General features: G+C 32.2%; 1 protein-coding gene across 2 annotated transcripts; it reads left to right on the forward strand.

The window, feature by feature from the left end:
- Nucleotides 1–3313: 3313 nt before the first annotated feature.
- Nucleotides 3314–18324, forward strand: LOC110023259 (40S ribosomal protein S7). Of its 2 annotated transcripts, none has more exons than XM_020722573.1 (6): nt 3314–3411; nt 3786–3869; nt 3956–4029; nt 4126–4249; nt 16594–16776; nt 18005–18324. In XM_020722573.1, exons 2-6 carry the CDS (start codon nt 3795–3797, stop codon nt 18125–18127), a joined length of 579 nt encoding a protein of 192 aa, XP_020578232.1. In that variant the 5' UTR covers nt 3314–3411; nt 3786–3794; the 3' UTR covers nt 18128–18324. The 2 variants fall into 2 exon arrangements, with proteins under 2 accessions (XP_020578232.1, XP_020578231.1); XM_020722572.1 differs by having other exon boundaries at nt 3315–3411; nt 3763–3869.
- Nucleotides 18325–19097: the final 773 nt, after the last annotated feature.

The raw sequence follows: 19097 nt of genomic DNA on the forward strand, positions 1-19097 counted from the left end.
AAGCTACTTCCATGAAGGATTAGAAAAACAACTTTTAAAAGAACTGTGGTAAAAATTATGAATATTTACAAAAAATATATAATAATTTTTCTGATAATCATTACACTGACATTTTTTTTTTTTGCAAAAAATAACTTCTAATTGCAAAATGAATCAGGAAAAAAAACTTCTAAATGATGGCGGACTTATACACAGTGTAAAAAGACTCCTAACATGGAGCATCGAAGATGCAGCTTGGGTTTTCTTTTTAAAAATGATTTACATATGATGTGTTATCAAGAAATTTTCATCATCATATGTGACTCTTGGTGCATTTTGAGCATGAAACATTCCAAATTTAAATTTAAAATCGCTCGAGCCTCGATTGCAATAATTTTATAGTTAAACTGAGCGTATCGACAAGAAAAACTCAGTGACATTAAAATTTATTTAATCTAAGTTCGAGTAAGTCTAGATCAATCAATTGAATTGTATTTAAAAATTTTAGAACACTTGTTGGAAGGTCAGATATATGAACATTTAAAATGTTTATAGTCAGATCGAGTAGCTTGGCGAAAGAAATCTAATGAGCTTAATTTAATTGTGGTGTCGTTAAGACACTTAAATACTGCAAAAATAACATGTGATTAATAAAATTAATGTGCACCATGTTATTTAGTGTTTTGATATTCTTTATGCTTTTACTAAAATGTTCATCTCAAAAACTATAAATAGACCTCTATGCTTCGTATTAATGGGAGAGGAGAAAAAAGAGTAAGTTGACTAGAAAAGTTTAACTCTTAAAGTACTTATAATTGTCGTCGCTCACCGATGATTGTGCCTGAGCACCATAGTTAAACTTCAAGGCACTAAAAATATTAAAATACTTTTATGATTAATGAAGATAGATATGAGTCATTTAATAGGGTGTTTGGGGGAAGTTATTTTAATGAGGAAGAAGAAAATTTTCAGAGTTTATTATGTTATGAAGCCCCGATAATAACTTTTGATATCTGTAGTTGTCAACCACTACTAACCATCATTGCTTACTGTTGTTGACCACTTATTTTCTGTGGTTTCAATTTGCACATGACATATCTCAATAAAGTTGCAACATATAAACGTTTATATTAAATACTTGATGATAATTTATGGTCTTCATGACCGTCCATCACTTTCAATCGTCGTCTGCATGTCACATCCAATCACCACCAATCATCACTATTTGCAATCACCGACCTCCGATCGCTGATGAATACTGCCCATGATCATCGTGGCTAGAATACGGTTGTTATTCATAACAACTATACTTTTCTTATGTTGAATAAGTACAAGAGCAGTGTTTGGTGTAAAATTGTAACCATATTTTACCTTATATATGGGGTTCATTCACCGACTACATCCTATGTGACCAACTATAGTTGTTAAAACTTTTTAATATAATCTCTATGGCCAACCATCGCTATTACATTCACCAATTATGGCTTCTATGGTACCCTAGTGTAGTTTCCGAGCACGACCTTTGTGACCAACTTCTACATGCACCTCAACCAATTACAACATTTACGACAACCTGCTAATGTTACAAATTTAAAATATGACATATGTGGCAGACTAACGTTATTGTAGCCATCGACTGCGATTTTTGTGTCTAATTGATGATATTGTAGTCACCAACTACAACATTTGTGGCAAATTAATAATATTGCGGTCATCAAATAATACATTCATGACCAATTAACGATATTGGTGTCACTAATTATGACATATATGACCAGTTGACAATATGACAATCACTAACTACAACTTATGTGACCAATTAATGTTATTACAATGTTCAACTATGACTAACGTGCCCAAATAATGGTATTGCAATCATCAATTGCGGCTTTTGTGGCAAACTAACGATGTTGTAGTTTCCAACCATGACCTTTGTGACTAACTACTGTTAGTATAACAAACAATTATGATTTTTGTTGCCACCACTACTGTTGCAGTCTATAATTTTGACATATGTAACTAACTATATATATTGCAGCCACCGACTATAACCTCATGATAAAATATTATATTTTTAACAACCAACTATCACTCTTAAGACAAATCATTGCTATTATAAATATGAACTATATTTTTTGTAACTCAGTTATGATTATTATGTCTAAACTACTGCTGTACGTCTATGATAATCGTCATTGTAATTACATCATCTCTAATTTAGAAGAACAATAAATCTTTGTACTTGCAATTATATGGTGAATTACTTTTAACTTTACAATATTGCGTTATTTTTCCATTTTCATGATTTTTTCACGTAAAAGTTCAAGTGTCTGCTCCTCCTATTTTTCATTTATTTGTGTGTGATAGATTTATGTAAAACAATAAGACGTTAAAATACACTTTACCGCTATAAATCTTCCGACATGCAACAAACTTCAATGATGACTTGGATAAGTAAATATTATGTTTTGGAGTATAAATCTACTTAAAATAGCCATTTATGTATAGTAAATGGAATTGAAGTAACAATAATAATATCTGTAATAAAAAAGACATAAGGATGAGCATCTTCCATTTCGGCTCAAGAGTGATATACCCCATTTCAAATCAACATAACAACAAGAAAGAGAGCCTAACAATGAGGGATGCAAAGGAGAGGAGAGTGGGAGACCAAGGGACCTTGCATGTCATAGTCGTCCAATGATGAAGAAAAGAAGTCACATATTTTGGGCATGAGAGGCTTTGAAGTTCACGTAGTCGAAGGAAGAGGCGACACTGTGACATATTATTTGCATGTCAGACCCATCTCATTACACTCGAATCAATGTTTGTCGATTTAAGCCAACCCAACGCAATCGAAGTACTAAGAGTCTCATTCTCGTTCTAGGGCTAAGGGGTCTATTCGCTTGTTGGGCACCGACACTTCCTCTTGAGGATATTACTCTCTTTCTTGAAGTAATGCCTCTCATATGACATCCATCATTTGATCATTCAGGTCCCAAATCTGTTTGCCCACGAACTCTTTTATTCACTCCATATTAGTGGTGTCTCAATTATGAGTTTTTTCTCCTTGTGTTGTTCTTATTCTTGTATTTGATATGATCAATGCTCACCATATCTTTTAAGATGTTGAAATCTAATTTATCCATGAATCACACCACCAGAACACCATCAATATACACCTTCTATGCACATATCTCATCAACAATATATATTTTTTTTTTTCCAACTAGAGGCCGTCATCTCATCCTTAGTATTAACAGAGTGTTACAAGCTTAAACCCATGGCCAACCAAGCCAATCAGACCCATTTACTCCCAACCTAACAGGACTAGATGAACTGACGTCGAAACTATATAAACGGCCACAAAAACCCTAGGAGCCGCCGACCACCTTTTTTCCTTTGCCTCTTGCCGCACTTCCTCGCTCGCAGGTACTTTAAACCGATAAATTGCATTTTCTACTCTTTTCGCATTCATCAATCAATTTAGAGTAATTTGATTCCCGCGAACTTGTGTTTTGGCTTCCTCGATCTGTTTTTGAGTTCGATATGAGATTTGTTTAATGCTTCACGGCCTTGATGTGGAGCATTTTGATGATTTTCGTAGAAATCAACAGGCTATAATAAGGAAATAATTAACGAATTTCTTATAGGATTTTGCATTTTCATGATCTTTAGCTGTTTAGCAGGTAGGTTTCGCTTACTTCGTATATCTCTAATGCTTGGATCTGCTTATTTCATCGTTCTTTCTCGTGGAGTCTCAAAGTGTTTGTATTCATATAGGTTACTCTGATTGACTTGCACAGCTGATCAAAATGTTTACCGCGAGGAAGAAAATTCATAAGGAACATGATGCTGAGCCCAGTGAGTTTGAGGAGAGCGTTGCACAGGTTAGTCTGGTGTAATTATCTTGCAATGGAAATTCACGGTGCTTGGGTTTTATTTCCAGAATTTAATCCCTTTTTTCAATCATTAGGCCTTATTTGATTTGGAGAACACAAACCAGGAGCTGAAGAGTGATTTGAAGGATCTTTTCATAAATTCAGCTGTGTAAGCTGCTGTATTATCCCTTCTGAGCATTTTTTTCTATCACGAGCAATTCATTATATTTTCCTTTAAACTTCTGACTTGGGTTTATTGTTGCAGTCAGATTGATGTTTCTGGAAACCGCAAGTCTGTTGTTATTCATGTTCCTTACAGAATCAGGAAAGCCTTCCGCAAGATTCATGTGCGTCTTGTGAGGGAATTGGAGAAGAAGTTCAGTGGAAAGGTAAGGTCTTCTACTACTTATTATTCACTCTTTTATGCGTTCTGACCAATACATGGAGAATTGGAAATAGTGTAAATGTCTTTCTTCTTCCAAATTCAAACCTAATTTTGTTTCTTACTAGCTGTAATGGATGCCATGCCACCCGGGCCGTGACTTGCAACAGGTTAGGAAGGATGAAGGATAACTCTTTAGAAGTGTTTTATGTTCTGGATGTAGTGTTAAAAGTGCTCTTTCTGACTCTACGCATTCACTTAAAAGTATCCATTGGTGTTTTTGAAATGCTTCATTTAAAAATTGGAAGCTTTACATACATACCACCCAATTCTCATGTATTTACATATCTAACACCTAAACTTCAATCTTTACCGAGCCTTTCCTATCTATGAAAAGGCGTGTTTCACTTTTTAAAAGGTAAAATAGTGGTAATTTTGATGTAATATAGAAGATTTGGGTGGTATAAATGCAAAAAATAAAGTTTAGGTGTTAGATATGTAAAAAGATAAGAAAAGGCAGTATGAATGTAAATGCTCTTAGAAAATTAAGCAATGTGAAGTTTGTGAGTATATTCTTTGACAATACTAGCACAGGTACCATGATGCTATCGAAGTAAGCTGGCCCATTAGATTTCTAGGCTTTATATTCTAATTTATTTTTTCGAACTGTCCATTGAAAGTTAACTGCTTTCTTGAAGTTGAATTATGAAAATTCATTCAACATGCCATTATTAACTCGCTCAGTTTCTTTCTTTTTTCACGCATTTGCATATTAAAAATATAACTGTCTATGTTTGAAAAAACGCTTACTCTAAATGCTTAGTAGTGGTTCTCATTATCTTGCTCTTAGTCTAACTCTAGAGCTATAAAATTTGAAAGGAACAATCCACTTGAACTCATGTACAGCTTGTTAGAAGTTTGAAATGAAAAGTATTGAGAATTTGTTAAAAATTAGCTTCGGTTTTATTCAAATGACATACGTTGTGCATGTAAAGCTTTTAGTTCCATTTAGCTTATTTGGTAAACATCGATCCATTATACTAATATATTGCATTATTCAATCATATAGTAGTCGCATCATCATTATTCAATTTAATATTCTAACTTGAAGGCCACATGAAGATTGAATTGATTTTTTACTTGGATAGCCAGACAAGTTGATCTACGAGTCCAATTTTTTACTTTATTGGATTTTTTAGCTTATTTCAATCTAGGCCTTGATCTGAAAGTGTTGAATTAGGATCAAATTTAAATATAAATGCTATTCTTTGTTATTAGATTATATATACGTATATGTGCATTTAAGTGTTATTAAAGTGCAATGCGATACACACGATTTTGTTTATTGCTTCAGAGCGCATAGTGAAGTGACACATTTATTAACTAAAGCACTGATATGTTTTATAAGATTATTAGTGTATAAATACATTCAAATTAATATATAAAATACAAAACATTTATTATATCACCTAAAATTGATATAAAATATAAAAAATGTGGTACAATACTTAATTTAAAGACAAACATTTAGAGTGAATCTGCAAATTAAAATTTTGAATAATTTATAACAGTTTGTTGAAATAATTAAAAATTGAAAACTGACAAAATAAATCTTAATAACTCAATAAAATTTTAATTTTAAAACATAAATAAACTAATAAAGTCTTAAATTTTATAAAATAAGTTAAAATGTAAGTCAGTATTTATCGTGATCTCTTTTATTCACATGTTCTTTTTCTTCTTCAGGTAGAATTATTTCATCTTCAATTTTTTATTCTCCTTTCTCCTTTTTTCATTTCACTCTTTTGAATAAACTTCATTTTTTATTTATGGCATAAGAGCAGATAAATTGAGATGAACTCGTCATCATTGTTGATAAAACACTTTTTTTTTTGCACGGCTAAATCTTATAGATCATCATTGATCAATTCCTCTTTAAGGGTCTGTTTGGGGCAGCTGATAAGCTGCTGATAAACAACTGATCTGGATAAACTGTCTGTCTGTTTGGTTTGTGTGTTGGGAAAACAACTGATTCTGGATAAATGATCATTCTGCCCCTGTTTTGGATAAGTTGTTTAGCTGTTTGGTTTGTGCGTTTTGTAAACAACCGATTTACAAATTTTTTTAGGTAAATGAATAATCTAACACACAGAAGTTGTAATGTTTTTAACAAAACTGCAATCTTTACCTCTTAGATATTTTAGAATCAATTAAACCTCTTCAGACTCATTCGACACATACAGACCATAAAAAAATTGTTATTTACCAAACTTCTTAATGCAATCATATAGGGGAGATAAAACTAAAGATTCATGAATTCATGGAAGTAAAATTTACTCATTTCCCAACAAATCTGTGTGAGCTGCTTTATGAATCCTTCTTAGCTTTATGAATCCTTCTTCCACAATAATTCTTCTTGAATGCCACAATAATGCTCTGTTTGTGTCTATCTTAAAATAACATATAACCAAAAATGGTTTTTGTTTTTTCCTGCAAAGATCCTTCCTATAAAGTTGCATTCATTTTGACTTTCTGCACTCTAACTTTACCAAATTCACGTGAATTCACAAATACACAACATAAGTTATTAGGGCAATATTTGCCACCCTCTGCACTCTGTAGTCGGTATGCTAGAGACACCCTTTTCTTCATTAAAACACGCCAAAAATAAAACTTCAAGAATTCAGGTTTTATGTAACCCCTAATCTTGTGTATTCATAAAACTAAACCTTTATACATCTATAGGTCAAAATTTATACAAAACACCCAAACAATTCTATATCAGAGCCGGTACAAATTAAAATTAATAATATTTAAAAAAAATTGTAGAAAATGAAACAAAAAGTGCCCAAGAAAACCATTTCAACGAGACATATTTCAATCAAACACAAATAATTGATATTTACAATGCAATTATTTTCAACTGCATTTGGTGAATTCAAATTTATATAAACACAGAGAAGATAACTTATAAGGCGTTGAGAATTTGATGTTCCATTCAGCCACATGAGCTCCATTAGGAGGGAAAAACTCATTTTTTTTTCAAACTGGGTGACATAATATAATATAAAGAGAAAATCAACTGTAGAAAACATGAGTGGAAGGAAGCAGCTTAGGGTTATGAAAAAAAAGGGAGAAGATGCTGAAGGAGCCGGAGAAGCGTTACCTCGGGGAGATCACCGAAGAAGCCGAAGAGCCTTGAGCGCGGCCAGAAAATGGAGAAGAAATGAAAAAAAAATTGGAAGATGCATTACCTCTGGGAGATCGTCGAAGAAGGCCGAAGCAGCTTAGAGCAGAAATGCGGAAGGGCAAAGAAGTAATCCGGAAACAAGGAACGCCGCCCGCGGGGTTCATCCTGCGGGCGACGGTAATGAAGAAAATAAGAACGACGTTTTCAAATCGCACCCAACACGCGACAAGCAATTGGAGGGGGCGGTGTTTTCAAAACGCCGCTTGAGGAAATAAGCTGAAACAAACGGACCAAGTCTTCTTAAAGTAAGATACTCATCATTAAATTATTGGTCACTGACATCTTTCATTTATCCAATTAATCACTCACAACTTTCATCAATCGAATTCAAACTGATCAGATTTATAATATCTCTCAAATTAATTTTATTAAAACTTGATTGTACTTGTTGAAATACTAAATTATTTAAGCATTTTTTTATCCAACCAATTTATTTTTTTCATATGAATCTATAAAAGTAATTATAATTAAATAAACACAAAATATATAAAATATGTTTAAAATTTATAAATTACTAACCTGTTCTATGAAACTCCAGTGTTTCTCACAATCAACAATAATATAAGTCAATCTTAATATTTTAACAACTATTTTTTTTTCAAACTCTGTGTTGATGCATTATACATCTTTCACCACAATGCTGCTATAATCATAATGTCATGCTTAAAATATTAAATTAAAAATTGAAAAGAAAGTTGGAATTTAATTATACTTGGAACTTTCTTATCTCTGATGTGAATTTTATGCTTAGTTGCAAAAATCAACAGTATGATTAGAAATAAAAAAATTCTTGATTTATTATTATTCTATCATTTGGATCTTCTATTAACTTGTTAATAACCAAATATATGTTTTTTATTAATTGTGCATCTGATTGTATCTTGGACTCATTTTTATAAAAAAATTTGAATTAAAATAATATCCAACTTGTTGCAATGATTGTCGAAATCGACACATTTATCTATCATCAATAAAATAAAAGATTTCCCCGTACTTATTTTCTCTCTAAATGCACCACCAAATACATTCTTGACTTTGTTAGTTGCATCATAAATATAATCCATTAGAGGTCACTTGTCATCATCTATTAATTTTAACATCTTAATAATTAGGCTTGTAATCTTTGAAATGTAAGATACACCATTTCAAAAGCTAGTTTTAAAGATTATCTTCTTAGTTTTTTTTTTAATCAATACTAAATATGAACTTATTATAATTTTATGAAATAAGTATACACCTTAAATTTTCATTTTTTACTTTTATATGCTGGCAATAATGATAAATAAAATTAAAAAACAAGTGATGTATGGTCTCACTAATTCTTCACCATTAGTATATTTCCTTATCGTGCTATGATTGTATAAGTAGCTAGGTAACTCAAGTCTTTTTGATTGTATTTTTCACTTAACTAATTTTTTCAATATCTTGAAATATAAGATTAATATAATGTGATGCATGTGGTATCCGATACATGTGCATTATTTTTTCATTAATATTTGACATTCATAAATAAAAAAATTACGTTGACATTCTTTAATTCTAAAAAAAAGTAAAATATATATACATTTAATAGAAAATAAAATAAATTACAGACTGAAAACTATAGCTGAAGTGATTGTTTATAATCATTTGGCAATATTTAATTTTTTCAATTTGTGCACTAAGAGTTCAAAGAACTTCATTGTAATTGTTAAATATTTAGATGTTTTTATAAGAATATAATGTCTGAATGTGAATTAATAAAAAAAGTAATTATAGATGGTTCTCTATGATTAATTCAGCTATCAAATGTAAGAGTGCATCGTTTCTCTTCCTAAAATTTTTAGTTGATTGCAATTCTTTTTAAAATAGTGAAAGTCTTAACTAATGATAAGATAATGATCGAATAACTGATACATGTTGTGCAATTGCTTCAATCATATGATCAAACAAACTTCACTACATTAAAGGGGATTTCTACTTAATAAAATCACATAACAATGTATTGCATAGTTATTTCTTTGATACCGTAATCCACTTTTTTATTAATTTCTATTCGTCTTATATTTTTCTCTAGCAACTTTTTCAAGTTCTTTATATAGAAAATTATGTATTCAATTTTCTCATTTTACATATAATACTCTATGATCCATAATTTGATTCAAATGCTTTTTTACGGTAATGCAAGGGCTGTTGAATATTTGTATTTTCGATTATATCAACCATCTTCTGGTTGTCTTCTATATGCAAATTTTGTTTTTATCAACCGTCTTCTGGTTGTCTTCTATATGCAAATTTTGTTTGTATTTCTTTATTTCTTCGTGATAAACAAAAAACTCATATATTACATTCTAATGTATTTTCTCACATTTATTAACCTTAATTTTTTATATTTTTGAAAATACCAATAAGTTTCATGGGCTCAAAATACGCCTCAATTCATCCTTTTATCATAATAAATATGTACATGTCAAAGAGCACTAATTCATATTTTAATTTTGTATATTTTCAACTTGGATCTCATCTCCTATGTTTGAATCAATTTTGCCTAAATTAATTTTTAATACACAAATAAATTGTTTATTATAATTTACACCAATAAATTTTCTCTCTTTCGTTACTATAAAATTTTTTCCTCTTGTTATAATTTACACATGACTGTATACAAAATTATAGATGTGTCCTATGATTGTAAAACAACTTAATGCTTTGCATTGTGCCATATCACCAATCTAAATTCCTCATATGGAGCATCCTAAAGCCTAACGATGACATGTATGTCAATCTTCCTAAAAAAAAAATAACATAAGGTACCTGGACTGCTTGCGGGTACAACAAGCTCTCGACGTCTTGCTCCCTTTGGTTGAAAGTCGTAGGCTCTCCCTTTTAAAATCAACAAGCTCTTGACATCTCGCTCCCTTTAAAGCTCTCCCTCCTCGAACCCTAAGTACGCTCCCGACATCCATCTCCCTCAAACGTTGCGGTCGAAGGTTTGAATTTCACTCTGTATCCCTAGGCCGAAGTTGAAGGAAAATCACAATTGGTTCCGCTTCTTCGAACTCTAGGCGATAGTTGAAGATGAGGCTATGCTCCCTTGTGCTCCTCATACTCTCGAACCCCACACCATCTGCTCCTTGTGCTCCTCTCGAATGCTAGACTAAATAATTGATCACACACTTAAATTTTTCTAGCTAAATCGAGATGTTGAATCGGATTGATCACTTCACTTTTGTGCGCTGCAATGCTCGACACACTAAGTGCACCCTTCACTTCTAAATATCGAACTACAATGAAGCGAAGTGAGAGTAGAGTGCCTCAGATTGCTTTGCGCTTGGATCACAATTTTAAAATCATCGATGCCTATTACATATTTTTAAAAATAATTAAAAAATAACTTCAAGCTATTTTTGAAAGCATTTTGATTCTAGTCAAGTTGGCTTGAAATCGAATTTATTTGATCTACAAGCTGATTTCAAGATACTTCATATATTTATTCCAAATTTGAATTAGGACTCGATGGCTTGAAATCTGTTCGTTTTCATCCTTGATCATCATACTATAAACAACTTCTCTATTTCATCTATCATTTGATTGCAGTTTACTTAAATTCTTCATTTTTTATTGTTTCTCATTATGCGTTGCTTCGATATCTATACTTGTGTCCTGTTCTTAAATGCTAGGTTAATACTTGTTTAGGTCCTTAGGTGGGACGGGCTACGACCATTACACTTCACACACCTAATTACGTATTATTATTAATGCATGCCTGTGTGAACATTTTTCTAATTGGGTCTTCATTGCTTAGTTTGAGATATGGGTTATGATATTTTAAAGGGAAATTTACATGCATATTACACAATTCTTATGTATTTACATATCTCACCTAAACTTTCATAATTATATTCATAACACTTGATGTTTTAAACTCGGGCATGAAAAGACATTTCACTTTTAAAAATCAATAATAACGCTATTTCTTATTTCATATTAAAGATTTGAGTGTCATGCGTGTAAATATGAAAGTTTAGGTGTGAGATATGTAGACACATAAGAATTGCGCTCTTTTTATGTAAATGCCCCTATTTTAAAATCTAAAAGTGTTTTTTGTTTGATGATAATTCACATATGTTAATGTGAAAATTACACAATGACTTGGAGAAACAAGGATGCACCATGAAAACAAGTTGGTTTAAATGGTATGCTAGAGCTTTAAGTTTGAGTAAACATAAGTTTGAAGGTTATGTGATGTGTACATAAGTTTGAAGGGTATGTGATGTGGTATGTCCAAGGTCTAAAATTTGTAATACAAATATAGGACGAGATGCTGTTAGATTGACACCTAAGTGCAAATTATTATTTTATTATTAGCCTACGAATAATTTGGTTTTTTGTCATTTATTATTGTTTAGTATAAATATGACTAATATGTTTAGAGTTGTGGTTATGCATGATATGATCATTGTGAGTCTTAGGATTAGAGTTTGGGAGAAATTTCCTACTCTCAAATTGGAGGATTTGGGATATATCACCTATTTCTTGAATTGTAGGTGCATAACTTTGTATTTATGTTAAATGTTTGATGTTCTTGCAATAAAATATTATTTGTCCTAATTTATGTGGGGAAAATTAATTCGGTTCCTATCAAATTGGTATCATTAGGCCATCGATCTTCACTTTCTTCGTTGTGTCTCCTTCGTGACCTAGCATAGCGAAACAGTTGCGATTCGAGCAAGCTGGTTGGCCAACGAAGGGATCGTGGTATACATGTGCTCGGAATACCTACAGGATTGCGACATAAGACGTTGGGAATAGTGATGGGATTGCGAAATACAAGGGCTCGAAATAATGACTGCATTGCGATATACAATTGATGTTTTTGTCAATACAATCATGATAAGAGCATGCTGGACCTGCGTTTAGAAATTTCGAATCTCGTGATCTTAGTGCAAAGGAGTTTCAAAATCGTTTAGAAGTAATGACAGCCAAAAAGGTGAATGCATTGGAGGAAAAACTAGCGGTATAGGTTAGTCAAATTAGATATGGAATAGAGGAGTGTTTCTTAGGAGGGCACTCACAACCATAGAAGAAATGATAAAGAAGATTACACATAAACCCTCCATCGGCTGCAGCAGGATCGAGTGACGGCATTTGGAACGGACGCGAACAACAACAATCAAAACAATTCGTGCGACATTAGGACAACATCGCTCTCAAGTGAATCTGAAGCTGCGAGATCAGGTGAAAAATGATAAACAGACTCAAGCCTCAACACGTGGAAGGAATGACACGACATTTGGACGGTTCGAATGAGAGGCTACAGATAGAATGGGATGATGGTTGATTCGAGGCAGGAGTAGATCAGTTTGATAAATTTTGACCCGAAATAGAGAACCATTGTGGTGAGATTCCGATAGAGGGCTGCATCCAATTGCATGAGTGCCTTTTGTTGCACAACATTTCGGGTATAAGGCAATTCTAGGGCTCATGGGAACAGGCGAGCTGATTATGGGGAGCGCCGGATTTAGGGTTGAAGATAAATCAATATGGATCAAGGAAGGGAACCCAACCCTCGTTTTATGTGTGGAATGAGCTTCGATCAAGGGAATTGGGGGAGGAGACTCGCACATGAGAAAGTTGAGGATATCGTTTTTTGAAGGAGAGGATGCCTACAATTGGGTCTATCTCGTGGAGAGATACTTTGTTATTAATGGGTTGATAGAGGAATAAAATTGATGGCACTGATCCTGTGTTTTGAAGGGAAGGCTCTAGCGTGCTATCAATTGAGAGAACAACATCAACCAATCAGAGCTTAAGAATAATTCAAGGATTGCTTGTTGGAGCATTTTCGGGCCATCCGAGAAGGATACATACTTGGGCAATTCTTTGCATTGACTCAAAAAGGGATTGTTATGGAGTAGTTAGAGATTCAAGCTATTATCGGGATGACTAAAGAGAATTTTTGATGCAATATTGAAGAGGAACTTCATGAAGGATCTAAAGCCCTACGTACATGTAACATTTCGTCCAGTTGAGACCGTGAGACTTGGGAGAAACTATGAAATTAAAGTAGTTGATTGAAGATAATAATGCAATGGAACTTGCTGATACGAGCAACACAGGTGGAGCTCCATATCATACTGCGACAACCACAACAAATCCAAAAGCTCAAATAGTGAAAATCCACCGTGAAGCTTCACAAGACAAAAATCATGGGCCACAACCAAGGGTGACACTCAAGCGCATTACATAAGCATAGATCCGGGAGAAGCGAATCCAAGTGTTATGTTTTCATTGTGATGAGAAATTTATCCTAGGACACCGTTGCAAAATCAAACATTATAGGTTCTCATAATATGTGACAAAGAGACAAAGCATGAATAAACAGTGGAAGCTATGGTGGAGGAGGAACATTGCCATTTTTTTCCACCTTGAGGAGTGTGTTTTTTTGGGAGGGGAGTAATGTTAGATTGGCACCTAAGGGCAACTTTGTCTTTTATTAACCTACGGGCAATTCAGGCTTTTGTCATTTATTATGGTTTATTATAAATAGGGCTAATATGTTTATGATTGAGGTTATGCATAAGATTATTGTTGTGAATTTTAGGGTTAGGGTTTGGGAGGGAATTCTTATCTCTCGAATTGTAGGAATTGGGAGTGATCACCTACCTCTCGAATTGTAGGTCCTTATATTTATATTCGTGTTGAATGTTTGATGTTCTTGCAACAAAATATTATTGGCTCTCATTTTTGTTTTTGTGTGGAAAATTGATTCGGTTCTTATTAGAAGATGCCTAGAGTCATGCATATAAGGTTAAAATTTGTTACTCCCAGATCATCAATTTTAACAAAATTAATCATTTTTAATGCAATTTAATGATTGCCTTAGAAGTTTAGCATAGAAACATAGGATCAAACAATAACACATGGCAATTAAAAATCTGACCTTAATAAAGTAAATTTTGATTGTATGAAATTCGACCAATCGTTCTCATGCAAGTTGACTAATTGCCAAAAACATAGAATGATACCACAAGGAATGAATCTAGCAAAATCACAATCCATGGCTAACATTAATAGAACAAATAACTTCTTATGGATGCTGTAGTCGCCACTTGCACTACATGAGAGATTCACATTCAAATGACTACAAACACACTCTTGAAACAAAATACTTAAAGAATTATCATTGGAATTTTTTTTTTTATATTCCTTGGATAATCTTTTTTTGTAATTGTGAGAGTTTGCCTCAAAGAAAAAAATTAGAAATAAGATTAATCATTATTCAGGTTATCAATCAACATCTCTCAATTTTTTTTTTTTTGGGGGAGTATAAAATTTGATATTGCATCAAATTTATATACCGAAAGGTTTTGGCTTTGATTGTTGTATTGAGCATTTTATAGTCATATAACAATTTTTGGTATAACTTCTACGCGTTCTCTAGAGTAATCTATGAGTTATAATATGCACGTTTAACTTTGCTAATACACAAGATATCTTTGATATCTATCATCTCTTGTGGATAGAATCTCATAATCTTATATTGCTTTTAAGAAAGATGAAGAATATTATCTAATATAGGGTTGGATGCGAATTCACAAAGAGTAGATTAAAATAAAGAATATTGTATGGAATTTACTCTTGGTTTATGAAAAAAAGTTTAGGTTAGGGTATTGAAGTTTGAATTAAGCGATGCATTGTTTGATTTTATGTAACCTCATCTTTCTAGGAATTAATTTCTTGAAGGCTTTGGAAGAAAATATGTCATGGTTTATGTTTATCGTTAATTTATCATCTTATTTAAAATTCACATAATTGTTTTTCACATGCATATTGAACTTCTAACTATTATTTATAATAATTAATTTTTTATTAATATTTTCATGCAACTCATGCATTTATTGTGCAAATGATTGCACATATTTTTTCGGTGTAGATTCAAAAAAATGCTTAATAAGATCTATAGGTTCTCGAGTTGAAATCTATTAGTACTCATAAACCTATCCACAAATGAATTCTATGCAAAGTTAGTCATGGGTGATATAGAATCACAATCATATGCATGACCTTTAATCATAGATTAAATTAAATTTCTAAAATTTTTATTGACCTTATTTTGTCATTTAGTTTGTATGTTATAGGCAATTAGAAATTTTAATTGAATTATTTTTGCCGAGTTTTTTTAAAATAACCGACAATTTTCACATTTTCGGCTATAAAATTTCACCACTTTGAAATATAATTTTGGTATATGAGATTCATTAGCAATTTTATCATATGCAACTAATTCAGCATCTTATAAAAAATGATCCTTTACAAAGGTAGTCAGCTCCTATAGGCTAATGGAAATTCTATCACCATGTATATGCTAACATCATTCCCATGACTAATAAGGAATATATAATAGGTCTGTATAAATTAGTGATATTTATTTCCCTTTTACTTGTGTGATGAGTTTTGTATTATGAAATAATTCATGTTAGGTCTTTTTTGATCTCGGCCGGCAACATTTATCCTCATTTATGTTTCTAATTTTATTCCACCTAAAATGTCCCATAAGACTGCAAACAAGCAATTCTAGATCAAATCTCTTAAGTGAATACAAAATGCCAAAATGAGCTCTTAAAAATGCTGTGATTCTAAATCATAAATCCTTCTTAAAAATTGATCAATTAAGATTGAAGTCTTAATACTTGTCATTTAAGACTTTAAAAGTTACATATTGTTGATTTAACATGATTAAAATGAAATACTATTAATTTTCATTGTGTGCAAAATGGCAACCATGCTCATTGCATTAATATACTAATATTCAACTACAACACAATGCTTCAAAATAAATGTGCATTCTTACTGAAATTCAACTCATTTAGCATTTTTATATTTAAATTTTTTCTTGAATTTGGATATTTCAATACTTGATGATTAGAACATTGGATGAAATCCTCAGGCAACAAGTAATGTTTACAATATCAATGTTTTGCATAGCTGCATAAAGCTCATAATAATTTGAATCTTTTTAGTTCTCCCATTCAAATTCTCATCATATTAACAAATCATGTATTTTTGTTGATGTTATACTCCAAATGACAAAATTTATGCCTTTGTTTGTGTATCTTCAGGATGTCATTATTGTTGCTACTCGGAGGATTGTGAGGCCGCCAAAGAAAGGTTCTTCTGTTGTTCGCCCTCGCAGCCGCACCCTTACCGCCGTTCACGATGCTATACTTGAAGACCTCGTATACCCTGCAGAGATTGTGGGGAAACGTGTGAGATATAGATTGGATGGCTCCAAGATTGTGAAGGTCAGGATATTCTAAATTTTGTTAGAACTTGTTTTTTACATTTATACCGCCTAATTCATATGTTTTTACATATCTAGCACTTAAACCACCAAAATCTTTCATATCATATAAAAATACCGCAATTTTAACTTCCTATAAAGTTAAATACATCTTTTCATGTATAGGTAAGCTGGTATGCCTGTGATAATTGAAGTTTTGATATGTAAATACATAGAAATTAAGTGGCATGCGTGTAAATCTTCCAATTTGTATCAACTTTTCTTTGCAAAACGTTGAATCTATTTTGCTGCGTTGAAGCTTTCTTTTTGCAACTCTTAAAATATTGGAAGATTTAAATACATATCGCTTAATTCTTATATACTTACATATCTAACACCTAGATTTCAATTTTTCCACTTTACCTATGCCTGAAAAAGTGTATTTCCCCATTCTAAAAGTTAAAATAGGGATGAATTTGATGTGATATGAAAGATTTTGATTGTATAAATTTAACAAGTATTGTTTAGGTGCTAGATATCTACATACATAAGGATTGGGTTTCATGCATCTAAATGCCCCTAAAATTTTCCTAGTTAAAATAGTATTATTTTGCATTGTCCCATCATCACACAATATCTCACACACACACAGACACAAAAAAAAAAAATACATCCGGACGGCAAACCGCAGGGCGTTACGTCGCCCGACGGTTGACCGTCCAGACGTGCGGTATTTGGACGTAAAATTTTCTCCACACTCACACACATTTCTTATGCATTTACTTATGAAACACCTTGGTGCTATAAACCTGCATTTCACTTGAAAATAATGATGATGATTTTTTTGATGTGACGATATTTACATATTTGACCGCCATGAATGAAATATGAATGCTTTGCTGTTAGATATGTAAATACATAAGAATTGTGTGGTATGCATATAAATGCCCCAGATTTATCTTAATATGATTCTTATTACAATACCTTTTAGGAAAAATTACATAGGAAAATTTACATACATATCTAAAATCTCAAGTTTGATATTTACTTTCAGAACACTTTGGTGTCGTAAAACTATGCATGGAAAAGGCATATTTCATTTTTATATAGCTAGCGATGATGAAATTTTTTGATGTGGTGATAAAGATTTAAGTACTATAAATGTAAATATGAAAGTGTAGTTGTTGGATATGTAAATACATAAGAATTGAGCGGTATGTTTGTAAATGTTCCATCTTTTTATTTTGCAGATTTTCCTCGACCCGAAGGAGCGCAACAACACGGAGTACAAACTGGAGACCTTTTCAGGAGTCTATCGCAAGCTCTGTGGGAAGGATGTCGTGTTTGAATATCCAGTAACAGAGAATGCCTAAAACTCTCTCAAAATTAACAGGCAGATAGACAATCTAGCCATAAGAATTTTCTTGACTAGAGGTATTTTTGTAATTTTAATATTTTGGATGTTTGTTCTTGCAAATTGTTTTGGTTGTGTGCTGTTTTCTTTGATTTTGTTGGGATGCTTTTCTTATTCTCTATTCTGAATAACTTGCATCATAATTGAGATGGAGTATGTGGTGCTTTTCTTCTATATTTTCAAGGTATTTAGGTAAAAATGTAATTCTTTGATTTGATCAATCTTTTGGATGATTTTGATTTTTGTTAGGTCAACTTTAATATGATGATGTAGACACACCAATAAAGTAAGCTTGAGAATATGAACATTATTTTTGTATTAAAGATATTAAATTTAAGGAATGCTCCATTTTTTTCTCTTGAAGAAAAATAATAAAATATGTATATAATAATTTTCTTTGGGCGATGTTCTAAGTTATTTAAGGGCCCGTTTGAGATAGCTTATAAGTGCGGGCAATGTTTTCAAAGCTCCGCCGTAATGTTTGGTTCGCGCGTTTTGCCAGCTTATCTGAAATCTCGTTCCTGCGGGCCGTATTTCAGGATAAATAACTTATCCTGAAACGTGCAAACTACGTCAAACACATCCTAAATGTAGCATGATGTTCCACTATCTCTAAGGCAAGCTGAATATTGAGATAAGGCTGCAATTTGTCTTTCTGAGCATCATAACTCTTTAAAGTTCCTCAGGGGTGCCATGGTCATAAGCACCTTGATTTTCTAAAGATTGGCTTCAGTCCTATGATGATGATTATGAATCTAAAAATTTATCTACTGTGACCCAAAAGTGCTCTTGAGGAGGTTGAGTGACATAATATTACACTATGAACCAACTATATATTATAATAGTTAGTAGTTAGTTAAATTTATTTATTTTATAGCAATCATTTGTTAAATTGTACTATGTAATCTTGTTTGTGTTCCTTAAATGCA

The sequence above is a fragment of the Phalaenopsis equestris genome, unplaced genomic scaffold, assembly GCF_001263595.1.
Source record: "Phalaenopsis equestris unplaced genomic scaffold, ASM126359v1 Scaffold000223, whole genome shotgun sequence".
Lineage (NCBI taxonomy): Eukaryota > Viridiplantae > Streptophyta > Magnoliopsida > Asparagales > Orchidaceae > Phalaenopsis > Phalaenopsis equestris.